Genomic DNA, 15,813 nt, shown 5'->3' with positions numbered 1-15,813 from the left:
GGGGCAGTAGTGAGCGTAACCCTAGGGAGAGGGGCAGTAGTGAGCGTTACCCTAGGGAGAGGGGCAGTAGTGAGCGTTACCCTAGGGAGAGGGGCAGTAGTGAGCGTAACCCTAGGGAGAGGGGCAGTAGTGAGCGTAACCCTAGGGAGAGGGGCAGTAGTGAGCGTTACCCTAGGGAGAGGGGCAGTAGTGAGCGTAACCCTAGGGAGAGGGGCAGTAGTGAGCGTTACCCTAGGGAGAGGGGCAGTAGTGAGCGTAACCGTAGGGAGAGGGGCAGTAGTGAGCGTTACCCTAGGGAGAGGGGCAGTAGTGAGCGTAACCCTAGGGAGAGGGGCAGTAGTGAGCGTAACCCTAAGGAGAGGGGCAGTAGTGAGCGTAACCCTAGGGAGAGGGGCAGTAGTGAGTATGAGATAACGTGCCACCTGGTTTGTGAGCAGCTACCCAGTGGCATTCTAACATGTGACATTCTGGAAAGTTTCTAATCATTTGCAGCTTTGGGAGGGGTAGGCGAAATGTTGGTGAAGGCTACGAGAGCTGGATAATGGAATATTTCACAGACATTTAAAATGTGAGTGCAAACACCGTGGAATGCTTGTAGTTTAACTACAAGCATTCCACGGTGTTTGCACTCACATTTTAAATCCTGTTTTGTGGTCTGTTCGGTGTGTGATGTCAAACAGTTCAGGAAACCTGGCCATCTTTGAAGTGTTGTGGCTAGACTTGTGTGATTGCCAAGTTCTGCTAGCAGTGAGAAAAAGCCAATGGACTGTTTGTGGATGATGTGTGTTCATGTGACTTGCAGCGAGTCCTCTCATTCAGGCAGTCTCTAACTGACACTGCTTCACCATTACTGTTTAGGAAGCTGCTATGGTCACGACTGCCACAGGGTAATCAGACCCAGGTGTCCTCATGAGGACAAATAATCAGATCTACTGTTACTGGAACGCTAAGTTAACCAAGTTCTACAGATAATTAACTCACAATGGCCTGTAGAATGCAACTGCCTTAATTTTAACTTATTAATATTGGACCTAATTGTAGTATTTACAGTAATTTTGCAGTGCATCATGCTTTCTCTATCGATCCATGAGGTTTCTGACATGGACTTTATCAAATAAGTACATAATAGATAATATACTGTCCTGAACAGTTACGCAACATTTTGACCAGTAAATTCCATTTTCTAAAAACTTTCAGACTTGTAATTTGGATCCATTTAAAACAAGGAATGGTTTTTCCATCAGTTTCCACAGAAGACTGATTGTCAAACCATCCAATACAAAGAGAAAAGATCCAGGCAAACATCCCACAAAGTCCCACTGTGTAGAAACAGATTAGCCTCCAGGTGAACTTCACCAAGAAGAATGGAGGATCCTCACAAGTGTATCCACACCAAAGGCCACACATAAATGCCAGAGGAGAGTATGTTCTTCTAGCAGCAAGTAGACTACCAAACGTATTACTCAGAAATAAATCAGAAACTCAGCATGTGCCTGTCCATGCATTTTTACTGATGTATGTCCTAACATTAGACAACGTACCGTTTGTTTAAGATTTTATATGTTCTAGCTTTACCTCAAGCTCTTATGACTGAGAGGTTTTTTTTTAAGTGTTTGCATGTTTGCACATTTCATGAATACAGCTGCTGTCATGGAGTTCATTACACAGCCTCCAAAATGACAAACAGATGTCTTTGTCTGCCTTTGTAGCTGCAGAATAAAACCAAACTGATATTCTTCTGCTTAACCGCAAAGGCGTGAGAATTGGTTTTACACCGCCAGCAAACAAATGGGACTGGTGTTTTGCGAAACATAGTTAAGGCGAGAACTGTCATGCTTTGTGTGATCTGTGTGATCTTTATTAAAAGCCATCCATTTTTCCATTAGATTCAACATTCACTAGATGTTTCTGGGGAGGTGTATTTTGAATCAGCAGCCATATGGTTTTTTGGTTGGTAAAACACTTAAAAGTAACTTATGTTGTGTTATTTTCATGAGGCTTATTGTATCTCCATACATTATGAAAGCCAGATTGACAAACATAAGGGGATGAATATCTAATATAAGTTCATGTTAACTTAATGCTAAAACATGTTAAAAATGTTTAAGATGAAATTGTCAAAACATTAAAATGACTGTACTGAAAACACTTCCTATCACATTCACTCTCTTAGGGTAAACAATACTCTATTGTTTATGACATACTGGAATAATCTGTTACTTACAAAACATCTGTGGTTTTCTAATGGCTGTTTCACAATGGATGGCAGCTTTACATTATATTCTGTGCCCTGGTTTCTGGGCATTGCATATGCAGAACAAAACGACAAGGCTCTGCCAATTTGATACCACATCAAAGCTGATTCCTGTCCTCTGTGAACACTCCAGTGATCTTATGGCATTATCATGTTTCTCCACATTTTGTTGTTTTTTGTTTGTTTTGTGGGTAATAAACAGAAATGTGCGATTCCAGCTCCTTTTAAATGACATTTTCATTACAGTGCATCACATCACGATGTGGTTTTGATTATAAGGTCTTAATGAATAGCTCACATTTAAAACTTTCAGCAGTATGATTGGCTCTCATGTACATGTCAAGCGCTGTTTGACGTACGCTCTTAGATACAGGGCAGAGATAGCATCGCACCTCATGCCTCACACAGCTCACTTCTTTTCTTCTTTCAGCAAAGGAACAGATAAGATCACAAGTGCATGTAAGGAGAACAATCTGTCTGCAGTTTGATCTTACACACCACAGGGCCTCACAATTAACTGGGGCAGGTAAAGATTCTGGGAAGCTTCGTTTGAGTCGTTTGTGGTTTGCTGCTATGTCAGCAGCTTACCAAATACGCCCAGCTCTTGCTGTGTGTCTGCAGCCCTTTCTATCTATGGCACTGTGGAAAGAAATCAGCACCATATGAACAACATTCCACTTGGCCTTCAGCCTGGGTGTGTTGTTCCTGGTGGTTTGAGGAGTCTGGAGTCTAATTAATTTAGGTTTATGTGTGTCACTTCCTGGCACAGTCCTGCCTTGGGTCTTTGAAATTCCATGCTACCCTGAGACTAGTGTGACACTAAACAGGTTAAGCATTATTGACAAGCATAAATACACAACATTTCTCAACAAATCACAATATAAGTTGATGCCGAATATCATGTTACACTTTGCAGTACCACTCTTACTGTAACTAGACACTTAAACACATATTCAATATAAACAAATGGATCATGAAATATGTATTAATGCTCAGATCTTGTCCTCTTTCAACAAAGATGTAGATTCTGGATGTAGATCACAACTGCATGTATGTAACACTGTTATTGTATCTTTGTTATCTCTGGCATGAAAATTGTTACGAAATATCATATACAAGGTTTATAATAAAACATAAAAAGTTACTTAAGCATCGTTGCTTCCAACCATAATTCAAAAGAGAGTTACAATAAAATGCATTTTTATGTAAGACTTTACCTGAAATAATTCTTACAAAGATCAATACCAACTCACACTGACACATGAAGCTTTTAGACAGATAATATTTCAGAGCAGCAGCTATATCAAGTGGTATGGCTGTCTGTACAGTTCAGCTATTCTGAGTTTACATACCACACAAGCACTGCAGCAAGATTAGGACACAAGACAATGTTATCCCAAATATCAGCAACACATCACACACCACCCCATACAGCTCAGATCATTACTAGGAATTACATCAAATATGTGATGCCGATTAGTTTCTGAGCACCTTGCTAATTTAGGATTCAGCATACCTTTAAGTAGGCGACTGGATAATACTGCCATGTATGAGTCAGTAGGGGAGTCCCTCTCTACAACCACATCATATCCTGTTTGTTACTGAAATAATATTTTTGGAGCTTCATGAGAGTCCCTGAACATTCATCTCAGACAAATACTGGAAAATGGATGTCTTTGTATTTTTGTTGTTATAACTGTTATATGTATTGGTTTTAAAAAGTATCATTTAAATGTTATAAAACTGTCATTGTGCATGCTGTATCTATTCTGATTTCCTTCTTTAAAAAACAGACCCTTAGTTATTCTTTTCTTAAAGATCAACACCACTAACGTTACAGTACTCCAGAATGGTGATTTAGTCTGAGCCAGTCCATGATGGTTTAGCCTTTATGGATCACACTGATTGGAACTGTGCTGTCCAAGGTCCTGAAGTCAGTGGGAAGACTACCAGAGGTCAGCAGGGGGGCCTTTCCCTGCTGTCCAAACTACCTGGATGTGATTCAGTCATAGTGCTTTCTGAACCCTCCCATCACTAGTGGAGCTCCGTCAACAAACGAGCCACATGTGAGCACGCCAGCTGCTCCGTGACTCTAATGTGCTTAACAAAGCTCCCAGCTGCTCCATAAATGTAACCTTTTTCGTCTCACCACAGAATCCCATAAAACAAGAAATCCTGAGTTTTCTAATCGTATAACATATCAATGTCTCCAGTATATGCTGACAAAAGCACTATTTGGATACAAAATATGACCAGATGTGGTGTAGGCCCACTGACCCTTGGGGAATGCTAGCTCACATTATGATCAGACATGTTACTGATACCTCTATATGGGACTGTGAGCTTCATTTTAGAGGCACCAAGCATTCATTGTTATATATAGGCCAACCTTTTACAAAGGCCTTTTTACATGTGAACAGCAAATGGCAAAAGAATTATGCTATGACACCAGGAAAGCAAAATTAAATGGCACAACTCATAGACTGTACCAATACTGTCACACCTGCCACAGCAACACCATGTAGTCTACTGACAAGGACTATGCTACCAAGAAAACCCATTCGTTCCCAGTCTCCTGGATATTGACAGCACCTGTGGCTTCTTTGTTCCCAGTCTCCTGGATATTGACGACACCTGTGGCTTGTTTGTTCCCAGTCTCCTGGATATTGACCGCACCTGTGGCTTGTTTGTTCCCAGTCTCCTGGATATTGACGGCACCTGTGGCTTGTTTGTTCCCAGTCTCCTGGATATTGACGGCACCTGTGGCTTGTTTGTTCCCAGTCTCCTGGATATTGACGGCACCTGTGGCTTGTTTGTTCCCAGTCTCCTGGATATTGACGGCACCTGTGGCTTGTTTGTTCCCAGTCTCCTGGATATTGACGGCACCTGTGGCTTGTTTGTTCCCAGTCTCCTGGATATTGACGGCACCTGTGGCTTGTTTGTTCCCAGTCTCCTGGATATTGACGGCACCTGTGGCTTGTTTGTTCCCAGTCTCCTGGATATTGACGACACCTGTGGCTTGTTTGTTCCCAGTCTCCTGGATATTGACAGCACCTGTGGCTTGTTTGTTCCCAGTCTCCTGGATATTGACAGCACCTGTAGCTTGTTAACATGCAGTGTCTTCGTGTATATGTGCCTAAGACTTTGTTCAATCTTTGCGAAATCTCATTTGCTTGCCTTGTGTTTCTGAGAGATACCGTGCAGTTGTATTGTTTCTCTGATCTCTCATTTCTTTGCTCATATCTTTGGAGTTCTCTTTGCCTGCCACTTGTTGGATTTGTTTGTTTTTTCCCTGTCTGTTTCTCGGACTACATTTTGGATTGACCTTTATTAGATTTCTCAGTATTCCTGCACTCGATTCTGTCTCTGTTCTCCAAATGTTACTCATACTCCACATGGCAGATATTGGGAAATCCTATTATTCAGAAAAGTAAAATGACATCCAGGGGTTTTGCTGTATTTGCAGTGTAAATGAACTTATGAGATAGGCTGTAAATAACCAAATCAATATTACATGTAGGTGCAGTAGTGTAAAAACAGCAAAACCTCTGGTCTTAATCAAGTAAGGACAGTGTTGATTCACATTTAAAAGTTGTTACCTGTTCAACAGTTCTCAGTTTTTACATGTTTCAGACACATGGCCTACTTACCATTCAGCTCTGGTGTACGTAGAGCCAGCGGTATAGCGAGCCTTTCGGGTTTTCCTGATGGCACAGTGCTTTGGTTGGACACGTACACTGGGCAGCATTCAGCCGTAAAAATGCCACCACGTACTCGCTATGTTTTTGAAATAATCAGACAATGTCAACCTCCCCAAATGACTTGGATTTTTGGGAAAGCAAAAAGATCTGTCTTGGACAACTAGTTCAATCAAATTGTCTTAGCTTTCTGTGTAGTTTTGGGTACTCTCCAAGTTAGAACCTTATTCTATTTTAAAAACCTCATGCTAAGAGTGGTTGTATGTTCAAAGCCAGTATTATTTAGTATGAGAACTTTATCACTGCCAATTGTTTTCAAAACGTCAGCTATGCATTCATAGTGATATAGCATAGTAATATAGCTAGTTAGCCATTTTGAACTGAAAGAAAAAAAACAAATACATTTTAGTCATGTTTAGAAAAGTATTTTTATTAGTTAAAATGTTATAAATAAACATACAATTAAACCAAACATTTGCTGAGATATGAAAACTTATTACAATTTAAGGTTGAAATTTAAAACTGTATGTTTAACAAAAAATTCTGCTTTAAATGAGCATTGCACACAGAATTGTCAAATAAGTGATACATAAATACAGAGTTTCTTTAATGAGAAACCACTCGGTATAAGCTTTAGAGGAGCCCCATGCTTCTCAATGGAAAAAGAGAAAAGCGCTTCTACAACTGACCAACAGTCAATGTCTGTCATCCCAAAGCTCTGTGATGACCAGAGCACAGGCAGGCATACATACTGTACAGAAGTTTACAACAAGACAGAACATTTTACAAATGTCAATCTCTTTCATCAATAAAAATAAATAAATACATTTAGTGCATATTCTCATTTTCTCCAAAAGGAGTAAAATGAAAAAAACTTTTAAATTAGCGTGTACCAAACTCAGTTTGGTTCGATGTACTCCTGTCGATCACTCTAACCCTCCTAAAGACAGTCCAGCTATCTTGATTTTATTGCCCTTCCTATGAATATTTTGTTCAAATGCCAAATGGTGAGCTACAGATGTCTGCAGATAGTTTGCTTCTTTATTGATTTTTTTAACTAAAACTTTGTACTAAAATCCCAATCAGCAACTAACAGGGAATTTAAAGTATATATGTGTGTGAGAAAAATATTTTTATTTTTTAATATATATAATCTTTTTTTAAGGAGTCCTCAGTCCTTTACACACAGATGTACGTTTGCTGTGGTTTCTCTACCTATAATGATTGGGCTCATGAAGACCTGCTGGGTGACTGTTCTTCACAGGCAGGTGACTCACGTGCACTAGAGCAGCACAGTGCAGTCACGACTGGCATAAGGAGCCTCTCAGACCATGACCTCCGGGGCCGCTGGTGTCTGGAAGCCCCGGTCCATCAACAACGCGATACCCTCGGTAGCGTGGTGGTTACTTGGGATTTAATCGATCACGATTAAAGGTAAGGTGGACATGCTTTCCCAAACACACTTCATGAGTCCTAATGAGCAGATGGGTTTTTCTCGACCTCTTCCAAAGATTTCATGTGTGTCTGTTGCACAAATGGCAGCTGAATATAAACTATGACAGCCAAGGTTGAATTTGTGTGTTAAACTTTGGAACTTTAAAGTTTTGATCAAATGAGATATCCTTAATCCAGAATTCTGAAATCCATATTAAAAATAGCAATGCATTAGATTAACATTAGATTGTCAAAACCTTGATTCCATAATTAACAGTTACAAGTGAAGTCTGATGTGCCTTTAAATGATGTACAATAATAATCTATGCTGAACAAAAATACAAGTCAGTGATGGAGAATAGAAGTGCTCAGTGGTTTTGCCATTTTGAGAATGTTCATAAGGTTGTGGATGTGCAGAGACCAGTTCAGTAGCAAAATAAACAAAGTTCAGTTGCTCATTTTAAAAGCACCGAAATAAGTCCCCTCAGGTTCCGGGTCCAGTAGCCAGGAGTTGGACACATTGACGAAAAGGCCGTCACTTTTTTGCAAGCGCACACTTCGCCCCTGCTGCACACAGTACATGTTGTAGTTCCGGTTGCTCCATTGCAGGGTGCCTCCACTCTTTGACAGAAGCACTGGTCTGAACTTGGACTGAGAATGTATCTCATGGTAAATGTACTGAATCAGTTGGGCGTTGCTGACGTCCTGTTTTTTGGAGGCGTGATCAGCTGCGTAGCGGAAACAGGTCTTGGCATACACGTAATACAGTCCTTGCTCTGCCATTACAAGTCGGCCATCGTGGTACTTGAACCTTATCAGAATGCTTCGGTCTTGGTCCCAGTGGACTGTGGTCACCACAGCAGGCTCAGCTGTGGGGTCAAACACAGGAGACGTTAGATGGTATAGCGTATCGTGTCAACATCCATATGGAGCTGAACAGTAATGGCGTTTACTTACTGCTAGAGAAGTCGATGGGGGTCTTAACTGAAAGGTGAGCTACTGGTGCCGCATTCCGCCTCTTACACTTCTCCCTAGTCTGTGTGTCTCTGAGTGCATCGGCTATGATTGGCTCAGAATGAACCTCCTGAAGAAGAGGAAGACAAAGATGAAGATGAACACACGTGGAATGTAGAACCATAGGAATAACTGGAGGTTAACCACACAGCAGGAAGATGAGTAACGCACAGGGATTTTCATGTCTCACACAAGACGACGACATGGGACTTTTTTGAGATCATAAGCTTAGCCATAAAGCTAACCTTCCGAACACTACTCCAAGTCATGTAATATGCCAAAACTTAAGTAGGCCAATATGTAGATATCAATATATTTAAATACTAATACTTATTTTACAATACAAGTATTTAGTATTTAGACCAGATTTAATTAAACCATGACAAAAGAATAATGGCAAGTAAATTAATTAATTAATTAATCATAAATTAACAGTGTGTATACTGTGAACCATTGTTAGGATTAATAGGATTTTCTTTAGGATAAATATGATTTTTTTCTAAGTCAAAAAAGGTATAGTCTGGTATAGTCTGAGCAACTTTGTGGCATGGCTTCGTTACTGTACCTCTCCTGGTACTAAATTGGTATTCCTGATTAAAACCAAACACTCTATAAACATTCTAAGATATTTGCTCACATCATCTAAACACCATTTTCATGGGCCTACTGAACTCCTCCTTCTAAACGTATGAAGCAAAGTGACTCCTCGGTTTAGTTGTTTCACCCCAGTTCTGACTACTTACTGGGAGGGGTTGGGTTGTGTAGCGCTCAGAGCACTGTCTCCTCACTGTAGTCTCACTTATAAAGGGTCTATGCAATGAGCTGAGTTTGCTCATGTCCACCAGAAACATCAGTTCTATCAGTTCGGATATATCACACATTTTTGTAATTATTAGCAACAACTGACATTTGAGTGATATCAGGTCTGGTGTGTTATAAACTTTATATGAAATGTAAATAAATGAAACTAACACAAAAACTAAAGGCCAAATCAAGAACAATTAGTATGACTACAGTAACCAGACTGAGTGTATAAAAACAAACAAAAAACAAGTTAATTAAATTTGTGAGATTGTGTGCATGTAAATTATAAAGGATATTTGATTGTATAAATGAGCAAAGTATGACGTACATACACATTTGGCTTACAAACGATTGCTGTCTATGTTAATTAGCCTTGCTAAGCGAGTTGGCTCCTGCTGTGGGCAGTTGAGTGTTAATTTAATCAAGTGTTAAAATATACACACGGGACACTTAGTGCTAGTTAGTACAAATATTCTGGTTTAAATGTCGATGTTCCCTATGAATGTGTGATGGAAAGAATGAATGCACACAAAAATAGTATTTGCATTTATTGCACATTGTAATATTTAGACTGAAAAAGTTGAATAGATTAACAAGAAAGATGCAGTTTAAGTTTGAGAAAAATAAATTATTTCCAAAAGTTACAGTTCAGTCACAGCTGTTGGATATTTGGTAAATCTCCAAGATTTGTCACCTAAAGTGTAAACTTAATTCCTTTGGGAAAGTTGCAGTGGGAGGTTCTATTCACCTGGGAATCTGTTTATGATGTGCAACTTTAATCTGGGAATGATAGGATTTATGACAGAATGTCAAGAGAGGTAGTTGATTTCTTTGATGTTCCTGGCCACACTGGCTGTACAGGCCAACACCGAATAAGGAGGTCATGTTCATCACTCTTCATGGAGTGAAGTGAAACATGCTTCCTTGAAAACATAGACTTTGATCAGAAGTCTTTAGGATTACATTAGTGTTTTCAGGAAGAGGCAACCATTTTATTGAATTTAGTAGAAAAAAAGATCACAGAGAATAAGCAAAGTGATTTATGTCCCTAAATGTGATTTTGCATCTATTTATTTTTTAAAGATATTTCAGATTTTGCATCTTAGATCATTTCAGATAAATTACACGTTACTTGCTCTCTCAAGAGAACTGAAGAAGAGCACAGAAATGACCCACTGCTGCCCTGGGCCTGGGGCAAACCCAGCCATAGAAGTGACCCACTGCTGCCCTGGGCCTGGGGCAAACCCAGCCATAGAAGTTACCCACTGCTGCCCTGGTTCTCAGAGAGGAACAATACGATCGGTTAGACTCTGTCCACAGGGCAAAAACACAGCGTTTTTGAATCACCTGTAACACCCTAAAACATATTAACCTATTATGAATGCTGAATAAAACCTGTATTTTGAGGCTTGATGTTAAGTTTAACACTGAAGTATTCCTTTTAGAATATGAAAATCACAGCCCAGCTTGCTTATCCAACTCAAGAGCCAACTTACCCTGCAAAAAAATATTTTCAAACTGCATATCCATTAAAAGGTTTTATCTAAATGTAAAATGCTAACTGCTAAAGAGCTACAACACTGTGGCATCAGATGGTATCAGTACTGTACAGAAAATTTAGTCTACCTTAACACGTAATTTACAATATGGTTCATTTCACTTGATGCACAAGCACTCTGCTCACACCAACAACGAGAAACATCTTTAAGGCAGTTTAAGGTGTATATGGTTAGAAAGCCTCCCCATGCTGCATTGCTTTTGAGGGCTGATGTATATATCACCTTCAAATGTACCTATTGGATCTGCATCAGTAACTGCAGGTTCAGTGCAAAGTATTAGTGACGCGCATCACTGTTTCAACATAAAAATATGACATGCTTTTACACACAGCATATGTACAATATACCAAATGTTTCTGAAATGTAATACTATGTTTTCCACAACCAGCCCCAAATATTATGGCTACCATCTCACAGTAAACACCATAACTCTGCAATCTCTATTAAAGACCCAGATTTGCGGCTTCGGTGCAGAGTTCTGGACTTTGTCCACATGCTATGACCATAAGAGTTTGAGCCGACCACAAACAGAAAGCAGGCCAGTATATACAACCTCTCCAACTAGGCTGTAGCAATAAAAAACACAACAAGAGACATGACAGATTTATACAGTTTTTTTTTTAGTTTAGATTTAGCTTTTCCTCGGAAGAAATGATAAAAACTTGATATTCCTCACCGTCTAGCACAAACCATCAGCCTTACAGTTCACAGACAACACAGCATGACCAAGGAATCATTACTCAATTACTTATGAATATAACAAGACAATACATTTCCCTCTGCAGACAGTGTGGGAGCAAAAAAGGGATAATGTATCAAACTAAATCAAGAGCTGTTTGATAAATAAAAACCTCTACATTTTAAATGTTGCTCGTGTTATCTCTGCTTCCATGCTGCACCTGCTCTATTATACATGTGATCACCACTAGTGATGAGGAGGATGGTGATGTCACTACCAAAGCCCTGTGCAAGCCACTCCCCCGACACCCCAGTCTTTGGTCATGAGGTGATCATCTCCAGCAGGCAACCATTATCTGGGTATTAACCACATCACTGTTCACAAACGGCCTGGTAGGTGATAGTACAGGTTAACCTCTGACAAAAAGCAGACCTAAGCTCTCTGGATGACCTTTGCACAGACACCCCGAGCACCGCGGTTAAGGAAATGCTGTACGTCAGTGGTGGAACGCAGTAGAATGTTTACTCTCCGCGTTAAACAAATGAGGAAAAAGCAACATGCACTCGCACACACTGGGCTGAGAATGCGACTCGGTTATCATTAATAAAAGACAAACATTAGATGTATTCCACTACGCACCATTTATGACCATTTTTATTATATTGAGGAAAGTATAAGCACTAGGATATCCGGGTTCGTGAAAATAAAGAATAGTCTTGTTTCAGCAAAGCTTCAGCTTTTAAGGGCTTTGTAGTTTAGCACCAAATAAAGATAACATAAAACCACATCACCTACTGTAGCTGTGAGAGCAACCTGTAAAATGGCAGTAAAGAAAGAAAACCTGAAGGACATTGTTAAAGCTCACACTCACCTCAACAGGCTGTGCAGAAGACAGGTCCACCTGAAAAAACACAACACCGATCAGTCCACGTCTGGATTCACTCAAGAGACGCCGCCACTGTAAAACTGTACCAACAACTTGGTACTGGGCAGCTGCCTGTTAGCATGTTAAAACTTATGAAAAGGTAATTGTAATAAATAAATAAACAAACAAACAAACAAACAAACATTTAGAGGTCATTTAGAACCTCTGTCTGACTGCATGTGCTGAAAGTTTTGATGGTTCTTTGAATGCTTGCTGAGGAGATGGAATCACGGGAGTGTGTCTGTTAAGTGATGTCTGTCAGACTGGCCCAGCATACCACCGCTGAGACATGAAAAACAACCCAAACGTTCCATGCAGGTGTGAGGACAGCCATGCCAGATCCATGAGTCACCCTAAAGTACATACAGGTGCAATACCAAGAGATTCTGTTTTACAATATTTCTCCTATAAAATGTATGATTCTCTCTCCATGTATAAAGTGTGCAAAGAGGTTTTTTTTTTTAAATGAGCGGTTTTATTACAAGGTCTTTTGTTTTGTTAATTTGAAGATTTTCGCCCTACAACTATTTCCAAAGCCAATCTGAAATCCATCCTCCTCCCCTCTTGCGTCTGCTCCTTGGACTCTCCTCTAGGACACGTAAACCCTCAGACAAACTGATGTTCGTGCCAAAGCCTCACAAAACAAGATGCTATTATCCTTCTCAACATTCAACCAACAGCAAGGAGAACTGGGTTTGGTTAGCCCTGAAAGCATGTGCTGAGGCCACAAAACATTTTCTCATGACTGTTAAATTGTGATAATCCATTAAATCTGAAACTCCTAAATGAACTAATGAAAGCTGCAAAGACCCTTAAAGGTTTTTCCCCCAAATGCTGCATTCTGCACTGTTCTAAGGCCAGTTTACAAACTCTGCTCTCACTCTCTCTTTATCTAGAGGATAAAACAAAACAATGGTAAAGGTTTGTTAAAGAGGCATAACAACAGGTCATGACATGTGAAAAATTAATAACTAATTTCCCAACCTATCAGCAGCCTTTTACCACCATGAAGCTGCAGTAACCATCAAAAGAGCTAACCAAACGCATCTGGATGGGCGGACTAAAGTCATGCGAAAAGTGTGGAGAAATGTGGAGAGGTGAGGAGAAATGTGGAGAGGTTTGAAGAAGTGTGGAGCAGTGTGGAGAAATGTGGAGCAGCCGCTGGTTCTAATGACCCGGGTGGTGCAACAGGCGAGGCGCGCGCACTTAGCGAGGCGGAAAAGCAAGCGAATTTTCTGCTTTTGAAAATACAAACACGTGAGGCATCTTGCTGCAGAATCGCTGTGAAAGTGTTTTCGGAGAAGTTAAGCGCCGTGATCGCGCTGCCTGAAGATGATCTCCAAAAGCATTCGAGCCACGCACATAAGATAAGCTCCAACCGCCATTTCCAGCGCGCAGTCACTCCGATTTCCATGTGACAGGTAAAGCCAAACCCCGCGGACTACAACAGGCTGGGGAATTGGTAAAAAAAATAATAAAGTTTGTGCACTAACACTTTTTTGACAGTGCAGACTTTGCAATCTGTTTTTGATTTCAGCAAAAACAGCCTCAAGGTCGTCAGAGAACAGTGTAAACATTTTCAGAAATGTGGAGAGCTGCTTGTTTGAACCCGTACCGCCAGTCGCGCGGATTAGAGAGCGCTTACCTCGCGCAGATAACCGGTCAAATGCAGCAGAATCATGACGGTCGATGCGACCTGCAGCAATCCCATAAGAGCCAGGGCTCCAAGCACGAGTGGCCTGTGCGTGCTCGCGGCAGAAGGGAAGCGCGCTCGCCCGTGCTCCATGTCGCTGTGGCTCCGCAGGTAACCGCGGTAGTAATTAGCTGCCATGAGCGCTCGCTTCAAATAGTCTTCTCAGTAGCAGGAAGTTGGTGCTGAACAGAGCCATATAAACAGTGGGTGGGCAATGCGCTTCCCTGCTTTGTTAACAGGCAGCCAATCGGGTAGTAGACGCGTTTCCTATACAGCAGTAATGTGGTTGCGCTTTGGAGATGTGGACGCATTAGTGACATTAGCACCACCCAGACCATAGTACACACAACTGCACACCAAGGAGGTTAAGGAAACACCATGTGGCTTTTAAAAAGTCGTGTTTAAATTGTTTAGTTAAGTACTTCATATTGAATTCAACTATGAAGTCTCAGAAATGCATGGGAATGTACCTATTTTGCTCACTTGTTCTGTCACGAAGCTCGTTGTGGGAGGTTGCGCCCTAGCCACTAATTGCCTGGATGATGCTAACACTGGGTTGACTCACACAGTAAAGGCTGGAGGGTGCAGGATGTGGACTCCTTGGTGTGTTTTGCGTAAATTGCTTCACCTTAGCAGCAGATGCAATAGTGCGATGTCTGTCACTGAGCTGCCATTGGTTTAAAATATACGATATGAGAATAGACTTATTTGGCAAAACAGTAGAAACACCTAGCAATTAATTCATTAATCTAATCTACATAATAAGGAAAAGGACTATTCTTGCCTTCAAAACAGCTTTGGTCCTTACTGGGATGCTGGCTTACAAGTCTTGAACCATGTGGGATGTTGGACACCTTTCAAGGAGCAAAACCAGTTTGCGAACTGGAGGAAGTGATAACATGATCTACAGTATCTCCTCCAGAGTTGCACCAATAAATGCAGCGATGATGAGGTTTAAATGCCACTTTCTTCTGGTATCCATGGAACTATGTTTTAGCTGTGCGTATGGAGTCATTATCATCACGGGACATGAAACATCGTGAGCGAACAGTGACCAGTGTTAGGGTGCACACGGGCCTGGCGTTTATTCCATGGTCATCATGCCAACCATGGAGAGAAATCTTAATCATGCCCACGCATTTACTGCAAATACCATCACGCATCCACCGTGACATTTGGAAGTTGGTAACATGCATTGTGGGTTGGAGGCATCCTATGACTTTCCTAAAATGTAAGCATGTCCAGATGTAGGAGAAATGATGAAAGATGTGACGCATCAGACCATTCAGTTCCATTTTCCATTCAGACAGTGGATTGGATTTGGAGCTCCTTGCACCAGGTTATGTGTGTTATATGTTATGTTATATGTTATGTGTGTTATATGTTATATGTTATGTTATATGTTATGTGTGTTATATGTGTGTTATCTGTTATGTGTGTTATATGTCTTTCTTTCGACACAAGCAGTTTGAAAATAGCATTATTTCCGTGCATTCTGTCGCTGTAATAGTCTTTACTGAGCCAGGGTGCCAGAGGTACAGATTAAACCCTGCAGTGATTTTTTCCTTTGCTGTGTTGTTTAGCAAATGTCCTGCAGTGTGTCCATGTCTTTACAGATGCAGTGTGTCATATGTTGTCTTGAGTTTCTATACTGTTTCCCTTTATGTATTAAAAGTTTTTGTGACTGATGCATGTGCATATTATTAGATATGTTGCTTTGAATAATATATGAAAGTGCTGTTATAACGCTTAT

At 40.7% G+C, this 15,813-nt stretch overlaps 1 protein-coding gene across 1 annotated transcript; it reads right to left on the bottom strand.

Moving 5' to 3' along the window:
• Positions 1–6,436: 6,436 nt before the first annotated feature.
• Positions 6,437–14,198, bottom strand: tnfsf11 (TNF superfamily member 11). The gene is made up of 4 exons (XM_027009589.2): positions 14,013–14,198; positions 12,314–12,343; positions 8,344–8,470; positions 6,437–8,255 (listed from the first exon to the last, which is right to left on the bottom strand). The coding sequence occupies exons 1-4, from the start codon at positions 14,196–14,198 to the stop codon at positions 7,834–7,836; spliced, it is 765 nt and encodes a 254-aa protein (XP_026865390.1). The 3' UTR covers positions 6,437–7,833.
• Positions 14,199–15,813: the final 1,615 nt, after the last annotated feature.

This window comes from Electrophorus electricus, chromosome 2 (assembly GCF_013358815.1).
Source record: "Electrophorus electricus isolate fEleEle1 chromosome 2, fEleEle1.pri, whole genome shotgun sequence".
In the NCBI taxonomy this organism is placed as follows: Eukaryota; Metazoa; Chordata; class Actinopteri; order Gymnotiformes; family Gymnotidae; genus Electrophorus; species Electrophorus electricus.
Note: the sequence above shows the minus strand (reverse complement) of the source record. Positions and strands in the feature narration are given on the sequence as shown.